The 21,100-nt window shown below is 47.4% G+C and overlaps 1 protein-coding gene across 5 annotated transcripts; it reads left to right on the top strand.

Annotated features, from left to right (window-relative positions):
* Positions 1–4,080: 4,080 nt before the first annotated feature.
* Positions 4,081–20,280, top strand: LOC101118441 (cytochrome P450 4F2). Of its 5 annotated transcripts, XM_027979063.2 has the most exons (13): positions 4,081–4,117; positions 4,464–4,692; positions 6,587–6,731; positions 9,558–9,611; positions 9,705–9,832; positions 12,707–12,828; positions 13,677–13,947; positions 15,627–15,693; positions 15,859–15,988; positions 19,090–19,223; positions 19,318–19,382; positions 19,540–19,622; positions 20,027–20,280. In XM_027979063.2, exons 2-13 carry the CDS (start codon positions 4,495–4,497, stop codon positions 20,202–20,204), a joined length of 1,575 nt encoding a protein of 524 aa, XP_027834864.2. In that variant the 5' UTR covers positions 4,081–4,117; positions 4,464–4,494; the 3' UTR covers positions 20,205–20,280. The 5 variants fall into 5 exon arrangements, with proteins under 5 accessions (XP_027834864.2, XP_042105678.1, XP_060272233.1 ...); XM_042249744.1 differs by lacking the exon at positions 6,587–6,731 and having other exon boundaries at positions 4,081–4,234; XM_060416250.1 differs by lacking the exon at positions 19,540–19,622.
* Positions 20,281–21,100: the final 820 nt, after the last annotated feature.

Raw genomic sequence — 21,100 nt, forward strand, 5'->3', positions numbered from 1 at the left:
AGCTGTTATTACATCAATCTTTAAAAAAAAAAAACAAAAACTTTGCTTCATCCCACTTTCCTACCAGTTAATGCAGAGTTTCTTTTCCCCACCATGGAGCGAACCCCTTCAAAGAGTTATCTGTACATAAGTTTCAAATATTGCACATGTGTGTGCACACGTGTACAAGAGTGTGTACGTAAATTCAAGCACATGTGGGTACATGTCACTCTGTATGTATCTATGTGCAGACAGTATGTATGCATATGTGATTGTTTATGTAACTGTGTACATGTGTATATGTGTGTAAGGATGCGAGTGTATGTACCTTGAAGTCACTGAACCACTCTAACAGTCCACACCACATTAAGTTCCTCACATCAACAGCTGTGGGAGGCCCCTACTTCTGTCCCCAGATCTCAGCCATACAGTACTGGAAGGACATTATGGAGAAATAATGCCCTTAAAAGCAACCTTGAATAAGGACTGGTGGGTGCATGTTCTCTTCTGTCCCCCATGGACTGAGACCCAGGTGCCCACAATGTGAGCTTTCTCGCTGAAGCACCCTTTACCTGCTGCCTTCCCTTCACAGTCTCTCTTCCACAGTGCCCTACTGGCATTTCCTGGGATCACTTCCCAAAGAATCAACATGCATTAGAAGCCTTGCCTCAGCATTACCTCAAAATAAAGTATTTACACTTGAATCCTTTCATCAGGATCTACTTCCAGAGAAAGCAAACTAACACACACACATAAGCTTACTCCTCCAAACACAACAGCCTATTATTATTTCCATTTTGCTGAGGAGGAATATGAGGCACAGAGAAGGCAAGTCACTTCCCCAAGGTCATCCAGCTAGAAAGGGACAATTGACCCTAGCATTGACCATGAGTCATCTGTTCTAAAGCAAGTGCTTGTACCTTTCAAGGGAGTAAAGAACAGTGTACATTCATAGACTCTAAGAGAGCTGATGTCCGTGCCAGTGGAGATCAAGGCTCATGGCTGGTGTCCGTGTCCTCCTTCTGTCATAAAATAAGTGAAATAAAGGCAATTATTCAGGCTTAGTGAAGACTGTGAGCCTGGAAGTGTTGTTATTAACAGTTAACTCATTCCAATTTATTTGAGTTTCACATTTGATTTTATTTATCATTACCTTCAATTTTGGGGTTAGAAGTTGAGGCACAGAAAGGTAAAGAGACCTGTCCAGATTCACTTAGTGGGGCCTGATTTGGCACCTGAAGTCCTAGTTCTCAATCTCAATTCTCTCTGGTTTCTACAGATCCCATGTATTGTTGCTTCCACCTGGTTGACATAGCACTAAGCAAGCAGTCAACATGGTATTATGCACAATGCTATGAATTTTTCCTTTTAAAAATATGATTTGTAATTACATAGATTACTGATCATAATGAAAAATGGTTTGCAGGCTTCATCTAAAAAAGGGAACAGTTGGTTAAATGTAGACATTTAACAGAATCGTTCTTCCTCCTGTTCCGCCCTCCCATTCCAGGTGTCAGGTATAATTTTTCAACATTTTCCATGTCTACGCAAACATGCACACTCATATGACTGGTTTGCTGAGGTGTCCTATCCCTTTGGTCAATGTAATAGTCAGGTTCTGGCAGAGACCTCAAATGAGCTACATAAGCATTTATTTAAGTAGGGGCCATTTACAAAGTATGAGCTCTACAAACAAGGACTATTGCATGTCATTGGTTCTACAAGCATTAAGGCATTAATTGAGGAATTAAGGACTGTTTTTCCCATACTCTCCTGCTCAGCAGCTCCTCTAGAAGTCCCATCCTTCAAGTTTTCTGTCTACCTGAGACCACACCTCAGAGCAATTCTGGACAGGATCAAGAGAGGGCCAGGTAGATCCACTGGGTGGTGCATTCTGAATATGGTTGTATGATCCATCCATGTGGTGATACAAGGACCTCAAGATATCTCCCCACAGGGGTCACCATATTGCCTGAGATTCCACCACTATAAATGTCCCTAGATTAACCAAGCACTGTCCCTTATAAATGGGAGCAGAGCAGCATGGCAGAGGGGAAAGGCTTAGGCTTGAGGATAGGGCAAACATAGATTCCTTCCAGCTCAACAACTTAGGCTAGAGGCTTGCCTTCTTTGAGCTTCAGTTTGCTCTTCCTTTAAATAGGTGTCGTCCCTCCTGCTATCCCTTGGGTCTCCTGCCTGATTGCAATGTGTTGGCCAGGAGCACTGAGGGAAGGAGGAAGTATTATCTTGTTGCAGAACATCTGCACACAATAGATATACTTTATATAGAACACCTCTCTCACACATAGAGTACAGTACTGTACTCTCTACAAGTACTGTACTGTATTTTATGTACAGTACCTGGCACACAGTAGGCATGCTTCATGAATACCCAGGACACAGTAGATGTTCTTTGTGCAGTATGTTGGCAACTCAGTAGGCGTGCTTTATGTAGAATACCTGGGATACAGGAGAAAGGATTTGTTTAGAGTATCCAGCATACAGTAGACATGCTTTATGTAGAGTACCTGACACACAGTAGGCATATTTACATAAAGCACTGAGCACACAATTGGTGCCCTTAACATAAAGTAATTTGCACATAGCAGGGATGCTTTATATAGAGCACCTGGCACTGAGTAGGCCGCCTTCTGGAGAGCATCCAATACACAGTAGGCATGCTCCATTTGCAACAGCTGGCACAGAGTAAACCAGATTTGTGAAGAGCGCTTGGCATACAGTAGATAGGAAGGAGATAAGATCAGTCAGTGGGAGGATTGATGCTGAAGCTAAAGCTCCAATACTGTGGCTACCTGATATGAAAAGCTGATTCACTGGAAAAGACCCTGATACTGGGAAAGATTGACAGCAAGAGGAGAAGGGGGCAACAGAGGATAAGATGGTTGGATGGCATCACTGACTCAGTGGACATTAGGTTGAGCAAACTCAGGGAGATAGTGAAGAACAGGGAAGGCTGATGTGTTGCAGTTGATGGGGTTGCAGAGAGTCGGACACAACTTGACCACTGAACAACAGCAAGATGCATTTTATGTAAGCACCTGATACATAGTAGGCGTGCTTTCTAGAGAGTTCTTGACAAACTGCAGGCATGCTCTTTGAGGTAACTGGCACACAGTTTTTACATACAGTCCTCTACACAGAAGAGGAATATTTGTGTGGAATATTGGCACAGAGAAGCGTGAGTACTAGGTGACAGGCCTTTTCCTTCATTCCATCTTTTTGGGGGGATCCTGATCTTCCCATCTTATTGTGGGGCTCTCCTTGGTTCCTCTTTCAGGCTCTCATCCAACATCCCACTTGCCACATGGGAAGATTGAGTCCAGGGAAGGTCAGCACAGCCCACAGTCAGAGTGAGGCTGCCCACTCAGAATCTCCCAACTCTGTCCTGCCCTGAGTGGATCTTTTTCTCTATGAGCCCCTTGCAGCCTTACCCTCAAGCCACCAAGTGCCCTCTTCTGGCTGCGGGCTTTTTAATCCCATGAGTCCAGGGCAGGTAATGCCCATCCAGGCTGGTTTCTCTGCTCTGGCTCCCAGAAATCATCTCTCAAACAAGGCTTCGGGCTGTTTGGAGGAAGGGCTTGAATACCTTTCCAGGCTGTGACCCAGATGGTAGAAACTTCATGTCTCTGAGCTTATTGATTCTGTGCTGAGACATGGTACATGAAGCCCTCCTGGCATGCATGGAGCAGAGCCCCAGACATGATTTGGGATAAGGCTGGGGCAAGGTCCTACTTACCTGGCACCTGAATATACACTCTTTTACCTGCTGTACCTTGACCTTGGAAGGGCACGGCTGGTTGTAAACTGGGAAGCCAAGAGTCACCTTTGCCCATACCCCTATGTGCCCACATAGGAGATAGTGAGTCCTGAGGACTCGGTGTCAACAGTGTGTGATTCTGAGCTGGTTCACAAGCTGCTTTCAATAGCACTGTGCTCCCCCTCCCTCCACCTTCTATGTGGGCAGCTGCCAGGTAGGGAGGAAGTAAGCAGGCTCCAGGGATTGGTTGGCTTAGCCTGGCCCCTGGCAGCTTCCCATAGGTTCAGGGGCCAAATAAAGCTCCAAATCCCAGGAGGAGAGAAGAGGAACTTGTGTGAGACAAGCTGCTTTTGACAGAAGGTGCCAGGCGGGGGGTCAAAAGGCTGAGGGTCCTGGCCCAGGGTGGGGAAGGCTGCTACCCAAGGCAGGGTGGCTCCAGGCAAAGAACTGGCCTGGGAGATGAGTGAATACCAGTGGGTAACCTAACACACATTCTTTGTGTGTGTTTGTATGTGTCTTTCTGTCTATATTTCTCTTCCTCTGAATTTCTGTTTTCCCTCCCCTCTCCCAGTCCCTGTCTGCCTGTCTCTGAGCCCTTCTCGCCCGTCCCAGCACTCCCCATCCCTGCCCTTCACTCCCTTGCTCCTCTCCCTCTATTTGTCTTTGCCTCACAACTCACCATCACTGCCTCTTCCTTCATCCTCAGGACTCAGCCTCCACTCTGACGGCCCCACAGGATGCTGGAGCTGAGCCTGTCCTGGCTGGGACTCGGGCCAGTGGCAGCCTCCCCTTGGCTGCTGCTGCTGTTGGTTGGGGCCTCCTGGCTCCTGGCCCACATCCTGGCCTGGACTTACACCTTCTACAACAACTCTCGTCGCCTCCAGTGTTTCCCGCAGCCCCCAAAACACAACTGGTTCCTGGGTCACCTAGGCATGGTGAGTGTGGGCAGCAGCATGGGTCTGGGGGATCAGGGTGGATGGACTTCCTGAAGGCCAGGAATGGGGCTCAAGTTTGGACTGGGGTCTAGGACAGCAGAGAAGCCAGGGAGGCCAGGGAGCCCCTCTTCCCTCACTCAATCATTCCCCTGCTCTACCATCAAGACCTTCCCCGCATCCTGTCCTTCCAACCCTAGCCTGCTTTAGGGTCCGCCTGCTGCATGCCTTGCACATACTATTGCATCTCTGAGGCCGGGCTGTCCAGAACCTGGTTCCCTGGCCTCTCTAGTCTCCATGGTGGCCTTGAGGTCCTCTCAAGGGTGCTGTCCAGGGTCTGCTCTGCATGTGGCCCCTTTCCTGTGTCTTTTCACTCTGGGTCACAGCTTCCTCACAGGAAATAGCTATCACTTCCCTATTCCCACCTGCAAGAAAAAAGCTCCCACCCTCTCCCACTCCCAGGACCCTTTCCTCTAATCTTACACCCCTCCCTTCCCCAAGATGTCCCATTAGGCCCCTCCCCCCATCTGGATAAAGTTAGCTACTCCCTCTTTCAGAGCCTTCTTAGACCTACCTCTCCTCCACACCCACCTACCTTGTGCACTAGACTTGGACCTTTGACTTGGTCCTAGTCACAGTTAATTAAACAATTACTTATTAACACATCCCAGTTTGATTATCATTCTGGGGAGGAGACACTACAGTGCCCTGTCCAGGGCTGGCACAAAGTAAGCACTCAAAATAAATATTTGATGACCCTGGTGATGAATGCGCCATCATCTCCCTCAGTCAAGGTCAAATGGATGGGTATCCAGCTCCCCCCTGCAATTGCCAGGCAGCTTCCCTCTCCTGCCTGGGACAAGAACTAAACTTGGGGAAGGACTTAGAACAACTACTGTTCATTAAGGCAAAATTCACAATATTGATGTCCAAGGCTCATTGTGAAGATTTGCTGAGATTCTGGGTCTTAAAATGGTCTCAGCAGGTTCTGGAGGCAGCAGGAATGTTACAAGGTGACCACAGTTCTGCCTTCCCCACAAGAGCTTGGCCATGGGGGCCATCCTTGCTTATACTTCCTTCCTCCAGCCCCTCTTGATAAGTGACCTCGGCTGAGTCACGCTCCCTCTCTGGACCAATCTCATCTAGTGCTTTGAATCCTCACCTTAGGTGCTTGGGGAGACAGGAGCAATGCACAAAATTGAAAATGATGTCACCTGCCTAGAGCACCTGGGGTATTTGTCAGGTTTGAAAGGAGCATTGTGAGGGAAAGGGTGCTTCACCAGGAGAAAATCCACACTTCTTCCCCTTTGAGGGGATATGGCATCTGTTTCTTCATTCGTAAGTGGCACAGTTGAAAGTGTTGTCCATAGAAATAGACAGGATGCACTCTGCACAGAGACTGACCAGCGAGGGAGTTCCTAGGTCACAGTTCCTCACTGATTAATATGCAGAGTTCATGTCTGTCCCTGGGGTCAGCCAGGGCTAGAAGGTCCCAGGTCTGCAGATCCTTTCCTATACAAGGAAGCAGAGGCCATGTGGACTGGCCCAGAGATAAAAGGATGTGGGACCAAAACCCAGGGAGAAGTCTGAGGTCACTCTGACATCCACAAACCTCCCCCATAAGGATTTCCTCCTGTGGCCATCCCTGGTGGACAACTCCCAGGAGGACCAGAAAAATGTGCCTTCTCAAGCCAAGGTCCACCTCCCTGTGGGCACAGAGCCTGTCTTCTCCCTGTGCCCTGGGATAGACCCTTGGGACTTGGACAGCCTCCAGGTCCCTCCCTCCCCCAGAGGGAAGGAGGAAGCAGAGATTCCCTCCATCTGTGCAGGATCCCACACTCTGTCCACTGCCGTGGACTCTCCTTCTGCAGAGTGATGGCCCTTACCTTGCTTACAGATCCCCCCCACGGAGCAGGGCATGAGCAAATTAACTGAGCTGGTGGCCAAATACTCCCAAGGATTTAGGGTCTGGATGGGTCCCATCACCCCCATCATCGTTTTCTGCCACCCTGATTTGATCCGGATCGTCGCCAATGCTTCAGGTACTCAGGCAGAGCTTGTGGTGGTGGGTGCCATGATACATTTCAGGGCTTCCAGCCCCTCCCTGCGAAGCTTCCATGTGGCCCCTACAGGACCCCAACACCCCTCCCCTCCTCTCTCTGCCATCTTCTTCTTTCCTTCATGTATTCATCATCCCAATCTCATAGCTTCCTCCCTCCTCCCTTCTCCCAATGCCATTTACACCCCACCCTGGTGTCCTGGGTGAAAGACACTCCCAAACATAAAGCCTCAGATTAGGGCAGAGAGATCTGTGACCCTGGTGTGGTCAGAAATTGGCCAGAGGGAGAAAAAAAAAAAAGGAAATTGGCCAGAGGGAGATGAGCTGTGGAAATGCAGAGAAGAAGCAAGGTTCTCCGCTGGGGGATGCTGGAAGGCTTCCTGGAGGAGGAGCTGCTGAAACTGGATCTGGAACAATGAGCAAAAAATTTTAAAGCAAAGGATAGAATTATGCAGTGGGCATCCATAACATTCCAGGCCCCCTGCCAGGCATGTCCTCAGTCCCACCCATCCCCAGACAGAGAGCAATGAAGGCCTGTGGCTGATAGAAGATCTGGGTTGCTATTTCCATGGCTATTTACCTCTCTGGTGGGTTGGTTTCTTTGAGCCTGTCCTAGGGCTTGAACACTTCTAGTTCAGTGTCCTCCTTCTCCAGTCCCCAGGAATCTTCCTGAGGAAACTTCACCCAACCCTTGCTTCCTTCCCTTGCCCTCTGCCCTTCCCATCCACAGACAGATCAGGCAAGCAGGGCAACAAGCAGCATGTGACAGAGACCTGGATTCAGACACCAGAATGCTGGGTGAACCTGGGAAGGGCCCATCCTCTCTCTGCCTGCTGAAGTCTCCTTTAGTTGTTAATGATGGAAATGCAACGCTACATGATCTACCAAGAGAAAGCGAATCAACTGGTTGTAAAATCCCAGATGGGTGTCTTCAAGTCCAGGTGGACCCAGGGCTTAAACAGTCTGTCAGAGATAGACAATCTGAAGACAAAGGAATCTGTCTCCATCGTTTAGTTCCGTGCTCATCTGTGATAGCATCATTTTCATCCTGGTACAGATGAAACCCAGAAACTCAGCCTTCATGGAACAGTGAGCTCATTCATGACACTTCCAGGAAAAGATACAGGGTTCCCTTTAATTTCTTTTGCCTGGGTCATAGGACCAATTCCTGCATCCCTGAAACTCTGAATTCCATGTCTTGGGGACACAGGAGCTATTGTTTTGGAGCTAAGAATGCAGGCCCTGGGTTAAACAGTCCTGGACTAGTGTCTCAGATGTATTATCTGTAAGAATGTGGGTAAGTGACTCCATCACTCAGAGCCTCAGTTCTTCTCTGGAATAAAGGAATGGAAGAGAAATCAGGGGTACATGGTGTTTGGGATCCAAACAGGGAAAGGCCATTTCTTTCCCCACACCCAAGGGACCCCAATTGTCATATATGGAGGATAAGGGGAAGGAACCTTGCAGGAGGCTGAGGACTAAGGAGTTGCTGTGGAAGGAGGTGCATAGGTTCAAGTTGGGATCACTTTCCTACAAGTCCTTCCCTCTGGCAGCCTAGAAGAGTGTGAATTGGGTCCTATTTGTTCCTCTCCAGATTCAGAGTTCAGAGGACGGTCTCCTGTACACACAAGGCCTGGCCAGCACCTATGGGGATGTGTCCTACTGGTGGGTGGGGCCCTGGCATGCAATCATCCGCATCTTCCACCCCACCTGCATCAAGCCTGTGCTCTTTACTCCAGGTAGACATGCCCTTGGCCACAGCTTGTCCCCTGTCATAGTCTCTGTGTTACCTCTAGGTGTGCAAGTGACCAGGATGCAGGCGAGGGGGCATGGCAAAGATGCCACTCTCTCCCATTGCAGAATCCCACCTGCCTGACCTCCAGGCATGTCTGTGCAATGTCTGCTGAATGGCCACATCTGGTCATGTTTCTATTTCTACCTTGATTCTGGTTACAGCTGACATGTGCTATACCTGGTGACACCTGCTGTATTTTATAACTGAGCCCAGAGATGGTCTCAGTCACCTCTGGGGCTCAGCTGTGGCCAAAGACATTTGAGGCATCTTGGAATCTCTGTGGTTCTTGTCTGTGATGCCATTAGAGACTCTCTGGTTCTCCTACTTGTCACTCCTGGGGTACATTTTAGATTTATCTGAAGTCTGAGACTCAAAGCCACTCTGAGGAATGCCTGAGACCTTGTGTGGGTCTTGTCTGATGCAGGTCTTAGGGTGGGTCTGGGTCTTGCCTGGTTCAGGTCTGTATCATCAGTGTAGTCAGGTTCTGTCTGGAGCCTGCCTGAGCCACACTGAGGTCAGGTCAGATGGTCTTCAGGTCCATGGCAGAGCTCTTGTGTCCTATCAGGTTGTGTCACACATGTTGGGGCCATGTCAGGCCCTGTTAACACATGGGGCCATGTCAGACGTCTTGGGGGTGGGGGGGCGGTCACTGCTGAGGCAAGTGTGGTGTCCTTGGTCCCCATAATGATGTTTTGTAGAGTGCTGGGCTATGCTTGGGTGTTCAGAAGATGCCATGTCAAGGAATGCTGGGCATGTTGTGTCATGTTGGGATGCATCTAAGCACACAGAGTCGTGTGGGCTCTGCCTTTGCTCTATTCTGTGCTGTAGCCTGGTCTGGTTCCCCCCTCCCCTCACACCCCTTCCACATTTCCTGTGCTCTTGGCCCCATTCTGCTATGGCTGGCTTGGAGGGGGAATGCAGATTCCTGGTTAGGATCCTTCACTCCCCACCAAAAGCCCCTTCCTGCCCCCCTGTCCCTGGGGAGAGGACCCTAACAGTCCTCATTCATGTCAGCTGCCGTCGCACCAAAGGACGTGATCTTCTATGAAGTTCTAAAGCCCTGGCTGGGTGAGTAACTGTTCACAAAGGGGGTTGGGAACATCCCTGGGGACCCAGGGGAATATTTTCCCTTTGCTCACTCCCTGTGGCTGTCTCTGCTAGGGGATGGGCTCCTGCTGAGTGCTGGTGACAAGTGGAGCAGGCACCGTCGCATGCTGACACCTGCCTTCCACTTCAACATCCTGAAGCCCTATATGAAGATTTTCACCAAGAGCACAGACATCATGCATGTGAGTCTCTTGAACCCAGGGTTCCAGCTGGAGTCTGGGGGACATGGAGGCTCATAGACATCTTATTTATAATTCTGGCTGTTCTAAGTGGCTTTGAGTCCATTGTTCTTCCTTTCTAAGCCTCAGTTGCTTTGGCTATAAAATTGGTATATTGTGATCCCTGCTCTCAGTCAGTAGAGCTAACATATTGGAACCAGATCCCTGGCACATAGTAGGTGCTCAGAAGGCATTAGTTTCTATTCTACCTTGACAGAAGCCTTGGAATCTTGAGACATGTTTGATAATAATAATGAATATTGGACTAGTTATTTCTAAGTAATAAATCACTTGAAAACAAGAAGGATTTTAGTATTGACAACAAAGGTCAGCCCGGGTGGCTCAGCAGTAAAGAATCCTCCTGCCAGTGAAGTAGCCACAAGAGACACAGGTTTGATCCCTAGGAAGATCCCGTGGAGGAGGAAAGGGCAACCCACTCCCATATTCTTTGGGGGATAATCCCTTAGATGGAGGAGCCTGGGGTCACAGAGTTGGACACGAATGAGCATACAGGCACACTGACAGCAAATCTATGAGTCAGTTGTTTGGTTCTTCTAGATGGAGATGGGGTCACTCATGTATCTGATCAGCTATGGGTCTGATAGTGTTGCACTGCACCCTGCAGGCCCGCAAGCCACAGAACTGAAGGAGCTGGAGTAAGAAACAGAGACATCAGTGTTTTAATGGATACAGGGGTCTTGCATGTCTGAAGCAAGGTCCTGGAGTGATACCCCACCATGTGCAGCAGACATCAGGAAGGGCATGGCAGAAGTCTTCCCTACCAGGGTGGGGAGTGGGATGTAAGCAGTTGTGGGGGAATTGATGTCATGTTGTTTCATAAGTTACCAAGAAAACTAGCAGAGGAGCCCACCCCCTCACTACCGCTTTAATAAACTATTGTGATGGAGATGCTTTGATATAAAGATGAGAACAATCACTATCTGGGGCTGAAGACAAGTATGTAGAATTTACTCATTAGGTTCCATGATTAAGAGGAAGGTCTGTCATGCAAATAGGTATAGGTGAAGCAGGGACTGGTCAAGCATGGGATATACAGAGAACAAGAGGACAGCTGTCTTGGGTGGCCTGACCATACAGATAGGAAGCCTTGCTGGTCTGGGTCAGTCCTCTCACAGGTTTGAAGCTTGGTCGGTTACAAGCTGATCTAGGATGATCTCAGCTGGGGTAACTAGACTCCCTTTCCTGTGATTTTCTCCCTTCAAAGGGCATCTCAGACTGGTTCAAATAGCAGAGGCAGGGTTTGAGAAGACTGAGAGAAAGCTGCAATGTGCCTTGGGGTCTAGGTTTGGGTTGGTCACCTCATTATTTTCACCACAGTCTATTGGCCAAAGCAAGTCCAGGGCCAGGTCAGGATCAAAGGATGCTGAAACAGGCTCCACCTTCAAGTAGAGTTACTGAAAAATTACACTGTGAAAAGTTTGGATACATACATAGGGAAGTGAAGAATTAGAGGTCAGGCTTTTGTGAAGTGCCTGTAATTTTTCCATGCTTGCAAGCTGACAAGTGAGCTTGTTACTGTTTTATGGATTCTGCCAGAATACATGAGACTCCTGGGTCATAGACAAAGGTTAGCCCAGCAAACAACACGTGCTTCTTGTTGGTTTGCATTCTTCATCCAAGTCACCAAATCGCATGCAAGTGACACAGGTGGGCTCCTATAGATGCCTGCTCAGGTAGTGTGTTTTGTCACAGGGGAGGGGGTACTAGGTTTAGGGACTCTATGACTCTTATAGCAATTAGAAGCAATCCTGATGTTTGTCCAGGAGGAGTCACTATCTCACTTCTCAAGGCTGTCTGCTGCAAACAGAACTCTGAGAAATGGGCCAGGTAAAGAACATCAGGGCCTTCCAATTTCTTGGCCTACCCAGCAAAAAAGTGCATGGGTACTCTGGGCCCGCACAGGATTAACTCTTCTAACATAGGGAATATTTTCCTAATCTATTTATAACAATGAAGATGATAAAACCTAACATTTGTTGTTCTAGGTTGGTCAGTCATTAAGTCCCGTCTGACTCTTTGCAACCCCATGGACTACAACACTCCAAGCTTCCCTGTCCTTCACTAGCTCCCAGGGTTTTCTCAAACTCATGTCCAGTGAGTCAGTGATGTCATCTAACCATCTCATTCTCTGTCACCCCCTTCTGCTCATGCCCTCAATCTCTCCAAGCATCAGGGACTTTTCCAGTGAGTCCACTCTACACATCAGGTGGGCAAAATATTGGAGCTTAAGCTGACCAACCCAAACCAACCCTCCTTTCAATGAATATTCAGAGTTGATTTCCTTTAGGATTGGTTGGTTTGATCTCCTTTCTGTCCAAGTGATTCTCAAGCATCTTCTCCAGCACCAAAATCTGAAGCACCAATTCTTCAGTGCTCAGCCTTCTTTATGGTCCAACTCTCATAGCCATACATGACTACTGGAAAAGCTATAGCTTTGACTATAAGCACCTTTGTAGGCAAGGTGATGTCTCTGCTTTTTAATTCACTGTCTAGGTTTGCCATAACCTTTCTTTCAAGGAGCATCTTTTAATTTCATGGCTGCAGTCACTGAATAACAATTGTTAGCACTTAACTTTATTCAAAGTTGACCAATGATACATAAGTATAGAGCACAGAGCCAGGATTCACAAACCCAGATCTCCTGGCTCCCAGCCATGGAGTTTATACACTAATAGTAACACAAGCCCAGTCCTCCCTGGGGCTGGGTGCCTGGGACCAGGAGACAGAGTCTGGGGGAATGCATCTTGGTGTTTGGGATTAGGGAGGGGCACCAGGGAGGCAGTTCTCAGCCTCACCTGTGTCCTCTTCTCTGTTCAGGCCAAGTGGCAGCGCCTGATCAAAGAGGGCCACACCCATCTGGACATGTTTGAACACATCAGCCTCATGACCCTGGACAGTCTGCAGAAATGCGTCTTCAGTTACGACAGCAATTGCCAGGAGTGAGTCTCAGCCCAAGGCCTGGGAATATAGACCCACTAGAGTAGATGAGGGAGGGAGGGTAATCAGAAGAGTCTTCCCGGAGGAGGTGAGTCAGAGCTGGACATTGAAGGACAGGGAAGGGAAAGAGAAGGAGTGATTCCTACAAGTAGGTAGAACTGTTTGATAAAGGGCAGGCGGTTATAATGAACAAAGTGTGTGCAATAGTGATGAGACACTTTGGAATTAAGGTTGGAGGAGCAGGCAGGTTATATTTTAAGGGCATTTGAAGCCAAACAAAGAGGATATGAACTTTATCCTGAGGTTTCCAGGAAGCTATGAAAAGTGTTTCAGAAGATGAGAGTCATGGTCAAATCTGAGCTCTGACATCTGACTCAAGAGAAGACTGACCATAATGTAGACCCTGGATGGTGTTGACAGTGGATCTAAGGAGAATAGGGAAGTGAAAGAAAGTGAAAGTGATGTCGTTCCAGCTCTCTGTGACCCCATGGACTCCTCTGTCCATGGGATTTTCCAGGCAAGAGCACTGGAGTGGGTTGCCATTTCCTTCTCCAATTGACCTGCTAGCAGAAGATCTGAGCTGAGTGGACAGTTTTGGAGAAAAAGGGCAGACACTGGATAAGAGATAGAGGAGAAGCTGTGCTCTAGCTGCCTGGGGTATGGAGGCAGCTCACAGAGATGGGAAGTGGGTTGAGAAGAGTCTGGAGCATCACTCTCCTGGCTCATCACCATACTGGATCTATGGGCCCACCTGTTCTTGGAGCCTCAGTTTCCTGAAGGGAGGTAGCCTTCAGCTTCTGGGTTTCAGGTGTTTTGAGTTGTTGCATCCCTTCATGCTCTCATTCTACAGGAAGCCCAGTGAATATATTGCTGCCATCTTGGAGCTCAGTGCCCTTGTCGCAAAACGACACCAGGAGATTTTTTTGCACATGGGCTTCCTGTACTACCTCACCCCAGATGGGCAGCGCTTCCGCAGGGCCTGCCGCCTGGTGCACGACTTCACAGATGCCATCATCCAGGAGCGGCACCGCACCCTCCCCAGTGAGGGTATCGATGACTTCCTCAAGGCCAAAGCGAAGACCAAGACATTGGACTTCATTGATGTGCTCCTGTTGACCAAGGTGGGCTCCTCTGGTTTCTTGTTCAAGAAGTAGAACCTTGATTTGGATCTTGGGAACTTGATTTGGTCAAAGAACTTGGACTGGATGCAGAGGGCACTGGGGCGCCATGTGAGATGCTTGTGGAAGGGAGGGGTGGGTTAGGGTAACTTTTACAGATGACCAATATGGAATACTGCCTGCAGGAGGGCTGCTAAATCTGAAATTGTAAGGGGCCTGAGATTTCCCTCTACTTCCAAGGTAATAAGACCGGATATGTGCATATACATGTGTGTGAGCTCAGTCATGTCTGACACTGTGACCTCGTGGATTGTAGCCCACCAGATTGCTCTGTCCATGGGATTTTACAGGCAAGAATGCCAGATTGGCTTGCCATTTCTTCCTCTAGGGGACCTTCCCGAGCCAGGGATCAAACCCATGTTTCCTTGTATCTCCTGCATTGGCAAGCAGATTCTTTACCACTGAACCACCTGGAAAGCCCCACATGTCTGTATACTTGCATACATATATATACATGTATGTATATATACAGAACCCTAGATAAGAGCAACCTATATATTATTTATAGCAGCAACAGTAGTCAGAGTAGAATTGTAGCCCTGGTTCCCCATCCCCAAATTCCTTTGAGGGCACCATGATGCTTCTATCTTTACATGCAGCCATGCTTGCACGGAGGGGAATTACTGCCAAGTGTTGAATTCTAGAACTCTTTTTCTTTTGACCACCCCATTTGGCATGCTGGATCTTAGTTCCCCAACCAGGGATGGAACCTTTGTCCCCTGTGGTGAAAGTGTGGAGTCTTAACCATCAGACTGCACTGACATTCTGAATTTTAGAACTAATGCGAGACATATGCTCCCTTCTTCCCTACAGGGGTGGTCAAGGAGAGGGAAAGAGAGAAAGAAAAGAAGAAGGGAGCAGTGAGGATGGGAGGAGGGGAGAGAAGAGAAGAAGATATGAAACAATATGAGACAAGAGTAGAAAAGACAGACAATGTTCTGGAGTTTAAATAAATCCTCACTGGAAAGAAATTGAAGTCTATAGATCTACAGGTTTATAACCCATTTCTTATCTTTAGGAGAGAAAAGGAATCTCTGAATTTATTGGGTTGCCAAAAACCTAAACAAGCTTTCTGTCCAACCCAATACTATCATACAAAGTGAGCAAATGACATTGGGGCAATGCTCAATCTCTAGTTTCTAAGTTCAGTTTCCATTCAGTCATTCTTTAACCCAAGTTGCATAACATAAAAACATGAAAATATTTATGGATCTTTTATTCCATTCACCAGGGACAATTTAAGAGGCAAAGTGGTCAAGAGGAAGTCTGTGTGGTGGGTCCTCTAGTGATAGTGTCCAGGAGTTCAGGGTGGCCATGGGTTTCTAGATGGATAATGGAGATTTTCAAAGATTGTCTCACATTAGACTCAGGTGCCTTCAACTGAAACTGAAGTCGCTCAGTTGTATCCAACTCTTTGTGACCCCATGGACTGTAGCCTACTACGCTCCTCCGTCCATGGGATTCTCCAGGCAAGAGTACTGGAGTGGGTTGCCATTTCCTTCTCCAGAGGATCTTCCTGACCCAGGGATCGAACCCAGGTCTCCCACACTATAGGCAGACGCTTTACCCTCTGAGCCACCAGGGAAGCTGGTGTGATTCTGGAGATCTTCCTTCCTCTCCAGGATGAAGATGGGAAGGGATTGTCAGATGAAGATATCCGAGCTGAAGCTGACACCTTCATGTTTGAAGGTGAGGGTCCCAGTGTGGGACTACAGGAGGAGAAAGAACTTGCTGAATGGACCCTGGGCCACCCTATCCCTCCCCATCCTCTCCATGGGCCTTAATGCAAGGGAGCTGTCCATGCTCTGGTGCTGAAGTAGCCCAGAGACCCAAGCCTTTCTGAATGCTTCTCAGGCCATGATACCACAGCCAGTGGTCTCTCCTGGATTCTGTACAACCTTGCCAAGCACCCAGAATACCAGGAGCGCTGCCGCCAGGAGGTGCAACAGCTCCTGAAGGATCGTGAGCCTAAAAACATTGAATGGTAAGTCCAAGTCTCCTGGTCTATTTCTGAGCCCCTCTCATTGGTTCTGTTGAGAAGAGAGGGTTGGTTGGTTCTGTCATTATTGCTTAGTAGGAATATGATCAGAGACTTGGCAGGATCTAGTACTAGAATACATAAAAAAATAATTATTAGGCAAACTGCCAGGAAGGGAAATGAGTGCTGTTGGGCCATAACTTGTGTTTTGTGGTTATCCAATTTTGAATAAGTTAACTGTATCACCTGTTAAGAATTTGAATTCAGTTCAGTTCATTCAGTCATGTCCTACTCTTTGTGACTCCATGAATTGAAGCACACCAGGCTTCCCTGTCCAGCACTAACTGCCAGAACTTGCTCAAACTCACATGCATTGAGTCGGTGATGCAATCCAACCATCTCATCCTCTGTCATCCCCTTCTCCTCCTGCCTTCAATCTTGCCCAGCAACAGGGTCTTTCCCAATGAATCAATTCTTCACATCAGGTGGCCAAAGTATTGGAGTTTCAGCTTTAGCATCAGTCTCTCCAATGAATATTAGGACTGATTTCCTTTAGGATTGACTGCTTGGATCTCCTTGCAGTCCAAAGGACTCTCAAGAGTCTTTTCCAACATCACAGTTCAAAAGCATTGATTTTTTGGCCCTCTGCTTTCTTTATAGTCCAACTCTCACACCCATACCTGACTACTGGAAAAACCATAGCATTGGCTAGACAGACCTTGTTGGTGAAGTAGTGTCTCTGCTTTTTAATGTGCTGTCTAGGTTGGTCATAGCTTTTTTTTTTTTCCAAGGAGCAAACATCTTTTAATTTCATGGCTACAGCCACCATCTGCAGTGATTTTTGGAGCCCAAAAAAAGTCTCTCGCTGTTTCCATTGTTTTCCCATCTATTTGCCATGAAGTGATGGGACCAGAGGCCATAATCTTCGTTTTCTGAGTGTTGAGCTTTAAGCCAACTTTTTCACTCTCCTCTTTCACTTTCAACAAGTGGCTCTTTCGTTCTTCTTCACTTTCTGCCATAAGGATGGTGTTATCTGCATATCTGAGGTTATTGATATTTCTCCCAGCAATCTTGATTCCAGCTTGTGCTTCATCCAGCCCATCATTTCACATGATGTACTCTGCATATAAACTAAATAAGCAGGGTGACAATATACAGCCTTGACGTACTCCTTTCCCAATTTGGAACCAGTCTGTTGTTCTATGTCCAGTCCTAACTGTTGCTTCTTAAACCACATATAGATTTCTCAGGAGGCAGGTCAGGTGGTCTGGTATTCCCATCTCTTTCAGAATTGTCCACAGTTTGTTGTGATCCACACAGTCAAAGGCTTTGGCATAGTCAATAAAGCAGAAATATATGTTTTTCTGGAACTCTCTTGCTTTCTCAATGATTCAATCAATGTTGGCCATTTGCTCTCTGGTTTCTCTGCCTTTTCTAAATCCAGCTTTAACATCTGGAAGTTCTCAGTTCACGTACTGTTGAAGCCTGGCTTGGAGAATTTTGAGCATTACTTTACTAGCATGTGAAATGAGTGTAATTGTGCAGTAGTTTGAACATCCTTTGGCATTGCCTTTCTTTGGAATTAGAATGAAAACTGACCTTTTCCAGTCCTTTGGCCACTGCTGAGTTTTCCATATTTGCTGGCCTATTGAGTATAGCACTTTCACAGCATCATCTTTTAGGATTTGAAATAGCTCAACTGGAATTCCCTCACCTCCACTAGCTTTGTTTGTCGTGATGCTTCCTAAGGCCCACCTGACTTCGCATTCCAGAATGTCTGGCTCTAGTCCAGTGATCACACCATCGTGGTTACCTGGGTTGTGGACATCTCTTTTGTATAGTTTTTCTGTGTATTCTTGCCACCTCTTCTTAATATCTTCTGCTTCTATTAGGTCCAGATCATTTCTGTCCTTTATCGAGCCCATCTTTGCATGAAATGTTCCCTTGGTATCTCTAATTTTCCTGAAGAGATCTCTAGTCTTTCCCATTCTATTGTTTTCCTCTATTTCTTTGCATTGATCACTGAGGAAGGCTTTCTTATCTCTCTGTGCTATTCTTTGGAACTCTGCATTCAGATGCTTATACCTTTCCTTTTCTCCTTTGTCTTTAGCTTCTCTTCTTTTCTCAGCTATTTATAAGGCTTCCTCAAACAACCATTTTGCCTTTTTGGATTTCTTTTTCTTAGGGATGGTCTTGATCACTGCCTCCTGTACAATGTCATGAACCTCTGTCCATAGTTCTTCAGGCACTCTGTCTATCAGATCTAATCCCTTGAGTCTATGTTAAGAATTTAATATACACTACTGATACTATGTATAAAATAGATAACTAACAAGAACCTACTGTATAGCATAGGGAAACTCGACTCAATGCTCTGTGGTGACAGAATGAGAAGAAAATAAAAAGTGAGGAGATACATGTAGCTGATTCACTTTCCTGTACAGTAGAAATAAAATGTTGTAAACCAACTATACTCCAATAAAAGCTTTTTACAAAGGAATTTAACTCACCACCCAAAATGAAGGGAATGAAAGAAAAATAATTCAGTCCCCTTACTGGATCTTCAATGTCTATAAAAGTTTTGCAGTGAATTCTCTTGTTTACTAAGCATAAAATCACTGTCTGCCAAAAATGACATATTCACCCCACATTTTGAATGGCATAATGCTCCTTTTCCACATCTAATTGCATTAGCTAGTGTCTCTAGTGCTGTAATAAATAAGAGTAAACATTGAATCTGATCTTTTACTCATTTGCCTTTTGACTTTGCTGTTTTGCCATAAATAATATTTTATTTTTATATAAATTTGTAAACTTATGGTTGGCTTTTCCATGTTTTGCTTTTAAAAGTTCTAAAAATACCTCACTAAACTTTTTCTGGTACTTCTATCACATTGCTTTTTTTTTTTAAGAACCATTTTTTTTGATGTATGATGGACAAAGAAAAAGCTGTCCATAAATAATGTATACAACCTAATGTGTTTGGAGATATTTAAACCAACAATCCAATTTTGCTCCTAGGCAGAGAGGGTCTTATGGGGCACAAGGAGGGCTGGTTGTGTGTCTCTATTTTTGCTCCCTGGATAATTGTCATGGGGTTTCCTTAGGGACGACCTGGCCCAGTTGCCCTTCCTGACCATGTGCATCAAGGAGAGTCTGCGATTGCACCCCCCAGTCACGGTCATCTCCCGCCGCTGTACCCAGGACACTGTACTTCCAGATGGCCGAGTCATCCCCAAAGGTGCCCACAATGACTAGGGGAGGAGGTTCCTGGTGAGAAAGAGGGGCCAATCAGGCAGGTGGGACCTAGACCTGACTGCCCCTCCTCTTCTCAGGTGTTATCTGCCTCATCAGCATTTTCGGGACCCACCACAACCCATCTGTGTGGCCAGATCCTGAGGTGATATCTCCCCCACCCTCCCACCTCCCTTATCCATGTCCACTCCCCTCAGGGGACCCAGGGGAGGGTTCAGGGTTCTGACTTCTGGCAAATCAGCCATCACCTCCCCCTACTATACAAACATATGCCAAGTAGCCCTGTCTTGTCTTGCCCCCAGGTCTTTGATCCCTTCCGCTTCGACCCAGAAAACATCAAAGGGAGGTCACCTGTGGCTTTTGTTCCCTTCTCCGCGGGGCCCAGGTGAAGACAGCGGCCATATGAGATGGGGGTGGAGAGGTGGGGGTAGGAGGCTGGGGGTGAAATTCCAGGTTAAGTGTGGGGGCCAGGAAGGGGGAAAACTTTAAGATGGTCACTTTCTCTCCCCTCCCCTCAGACATTATGGTAAGGGTCTGGGGAATGGTTGTGGGCTCAAGGAGGGGTTCATGGTGTGTTGAGGGGACCCGCTCCCCTGTCTGCTGGTCTGAGTTCAGTAGCGGAGAGTAGACTAGGGTCTGGAGATATGCAAGCCCACATAAGGTTCCAGGCATGGTTAGGCTCTTTCTCTATACTGTGGGTGGGAATGGGGGTTGTGGGCCAGATACCAGGTGCTTTGGGGTCCGGGTGAGGGTTCCGGGTGCAGTCAAAGCCTCAACTCCCGCCCACAGGAACTGTATCGGGCAGACATTCGCCATGACTGAGATGAAGGTGGTCCTAGCGCTGACGCTACTGCGGTTCCGCGTCCTGCCGGACAAGGAGGAGCCTCGCAGGAAGCCAGAGCTGATACTGCGCGCGGAAGGCGGACTCTGGCTCCGGGTGGAGCCGCTGAGCACAGGGCAGCAATGACCCATCACTTCCTTGCCTGGGATCCATCGTGACCCTAGACACCTCCAGATTCCCAGGAATAAAACTATGCTTGTCACTTCTGTTCCAGTCTCATTGAGAGCCAGCCAGGGCGCTTGGGGCCTGGGAGGATCTAGGTGGGTGGGCAAGGCTATGAACCTGGGAGGTGGGGGGAAGGAGGGAGGGGAGGGGAATGGGGGCAGGTATAGTTATGACAGCTGGAGCTCCATCTTGGATCATGAGGACAAGACTACTCTTTAGGGAAGGTGGAGCAGAGAGCTAGAGCAGTGGAGCAGTGGTGGAGCAGTCAGGATCAGATGTCCCTGGATCCACCATTCCATCCTTACAAAAGCCACCATTCCAGTCTGCCATTTACTAGCTGTTTGGTTTGGGGAAAATCATATCACTCTTAAGCCTCGGCGTCTTTATTGCATAACAGTAGCCACTTCGTTGCCATGTTTTGAAGATTTATAAGCAAGCGTGTGCAAATGACTGACAATATCTGGTAAGCATCTTCAAAAAGTGTTCATTTCCTCCCTTCGTTTTGCATCATTTTCTCAAAATTAAAATGTTTTAAAGTTACACATTTAAGTTTTAGGACTTATGAGAACCTGCTGTTGAAGAAAACTGTCATTAGAAGATTCAGTAAATTCAGAATGTCCATAATTACATGTTACATATTTACAAGCTGCTTTGATGTGATGCTAGTCTGAAGCTAGGAGCCGAAAAAAAATTTCCCTTCAGGGAAGCATGACCCAGGGTTTCGTGTTCATCTAGATGTTCTAGGAAGTGGGGGTCAAGAGAGTCCACAACAGCACAACAATGAGAGGTGGTGAAGGGGGCAGGAGTGGGCCATTTCCTTCAGCACCTGGGACAGCGGCTGCTCCAGGACTAGCCCC

Source organism: Ovis aries, chromosome 5 (genome assembly GCF_016772045.2).
Source record: "Ovis aries strain OAR_USU_Benz2616 breed Rambouillet chromosome 5, ARS-UI_Ramb_v3.0, whole genome shotgun sequence".
Classification (NCBI taxonomy): domain Eukaryota; kingdom Metazoa; phylum Chordata; class Mammalia; order Artiodactyla; family Bovidae; genus Ovis; species Ovis aries.

What these genes read in the sequence shown, in the direction of transcription:
- LOC101118441 (XM_027979063.2), top strand. Translation starts at nt 4,495, where the DNA reads ATGCTGGAGCTGAGCCTGTCCTGGCTGGGACTCGGGCCAGTGGCAGCC. An exon ending in GATCGTCGCCAATGCTTCAG is followed by an intron (nt 6,732 to 9,557) that starts GTACTCAGGCAG and finishes CATTCATGTCAG; the next exon opens with CTGCCGTCGCACCAAAGGAC. An exon ending in TACGACAGCAATTGCCAGGA is followed by an intron (nt 12,829 to 13,676) that starts GTGAGTCTCAGC and finishes CTCATTCTACAG; the next exon opens with GAAGCCCAGTGAATATATTG.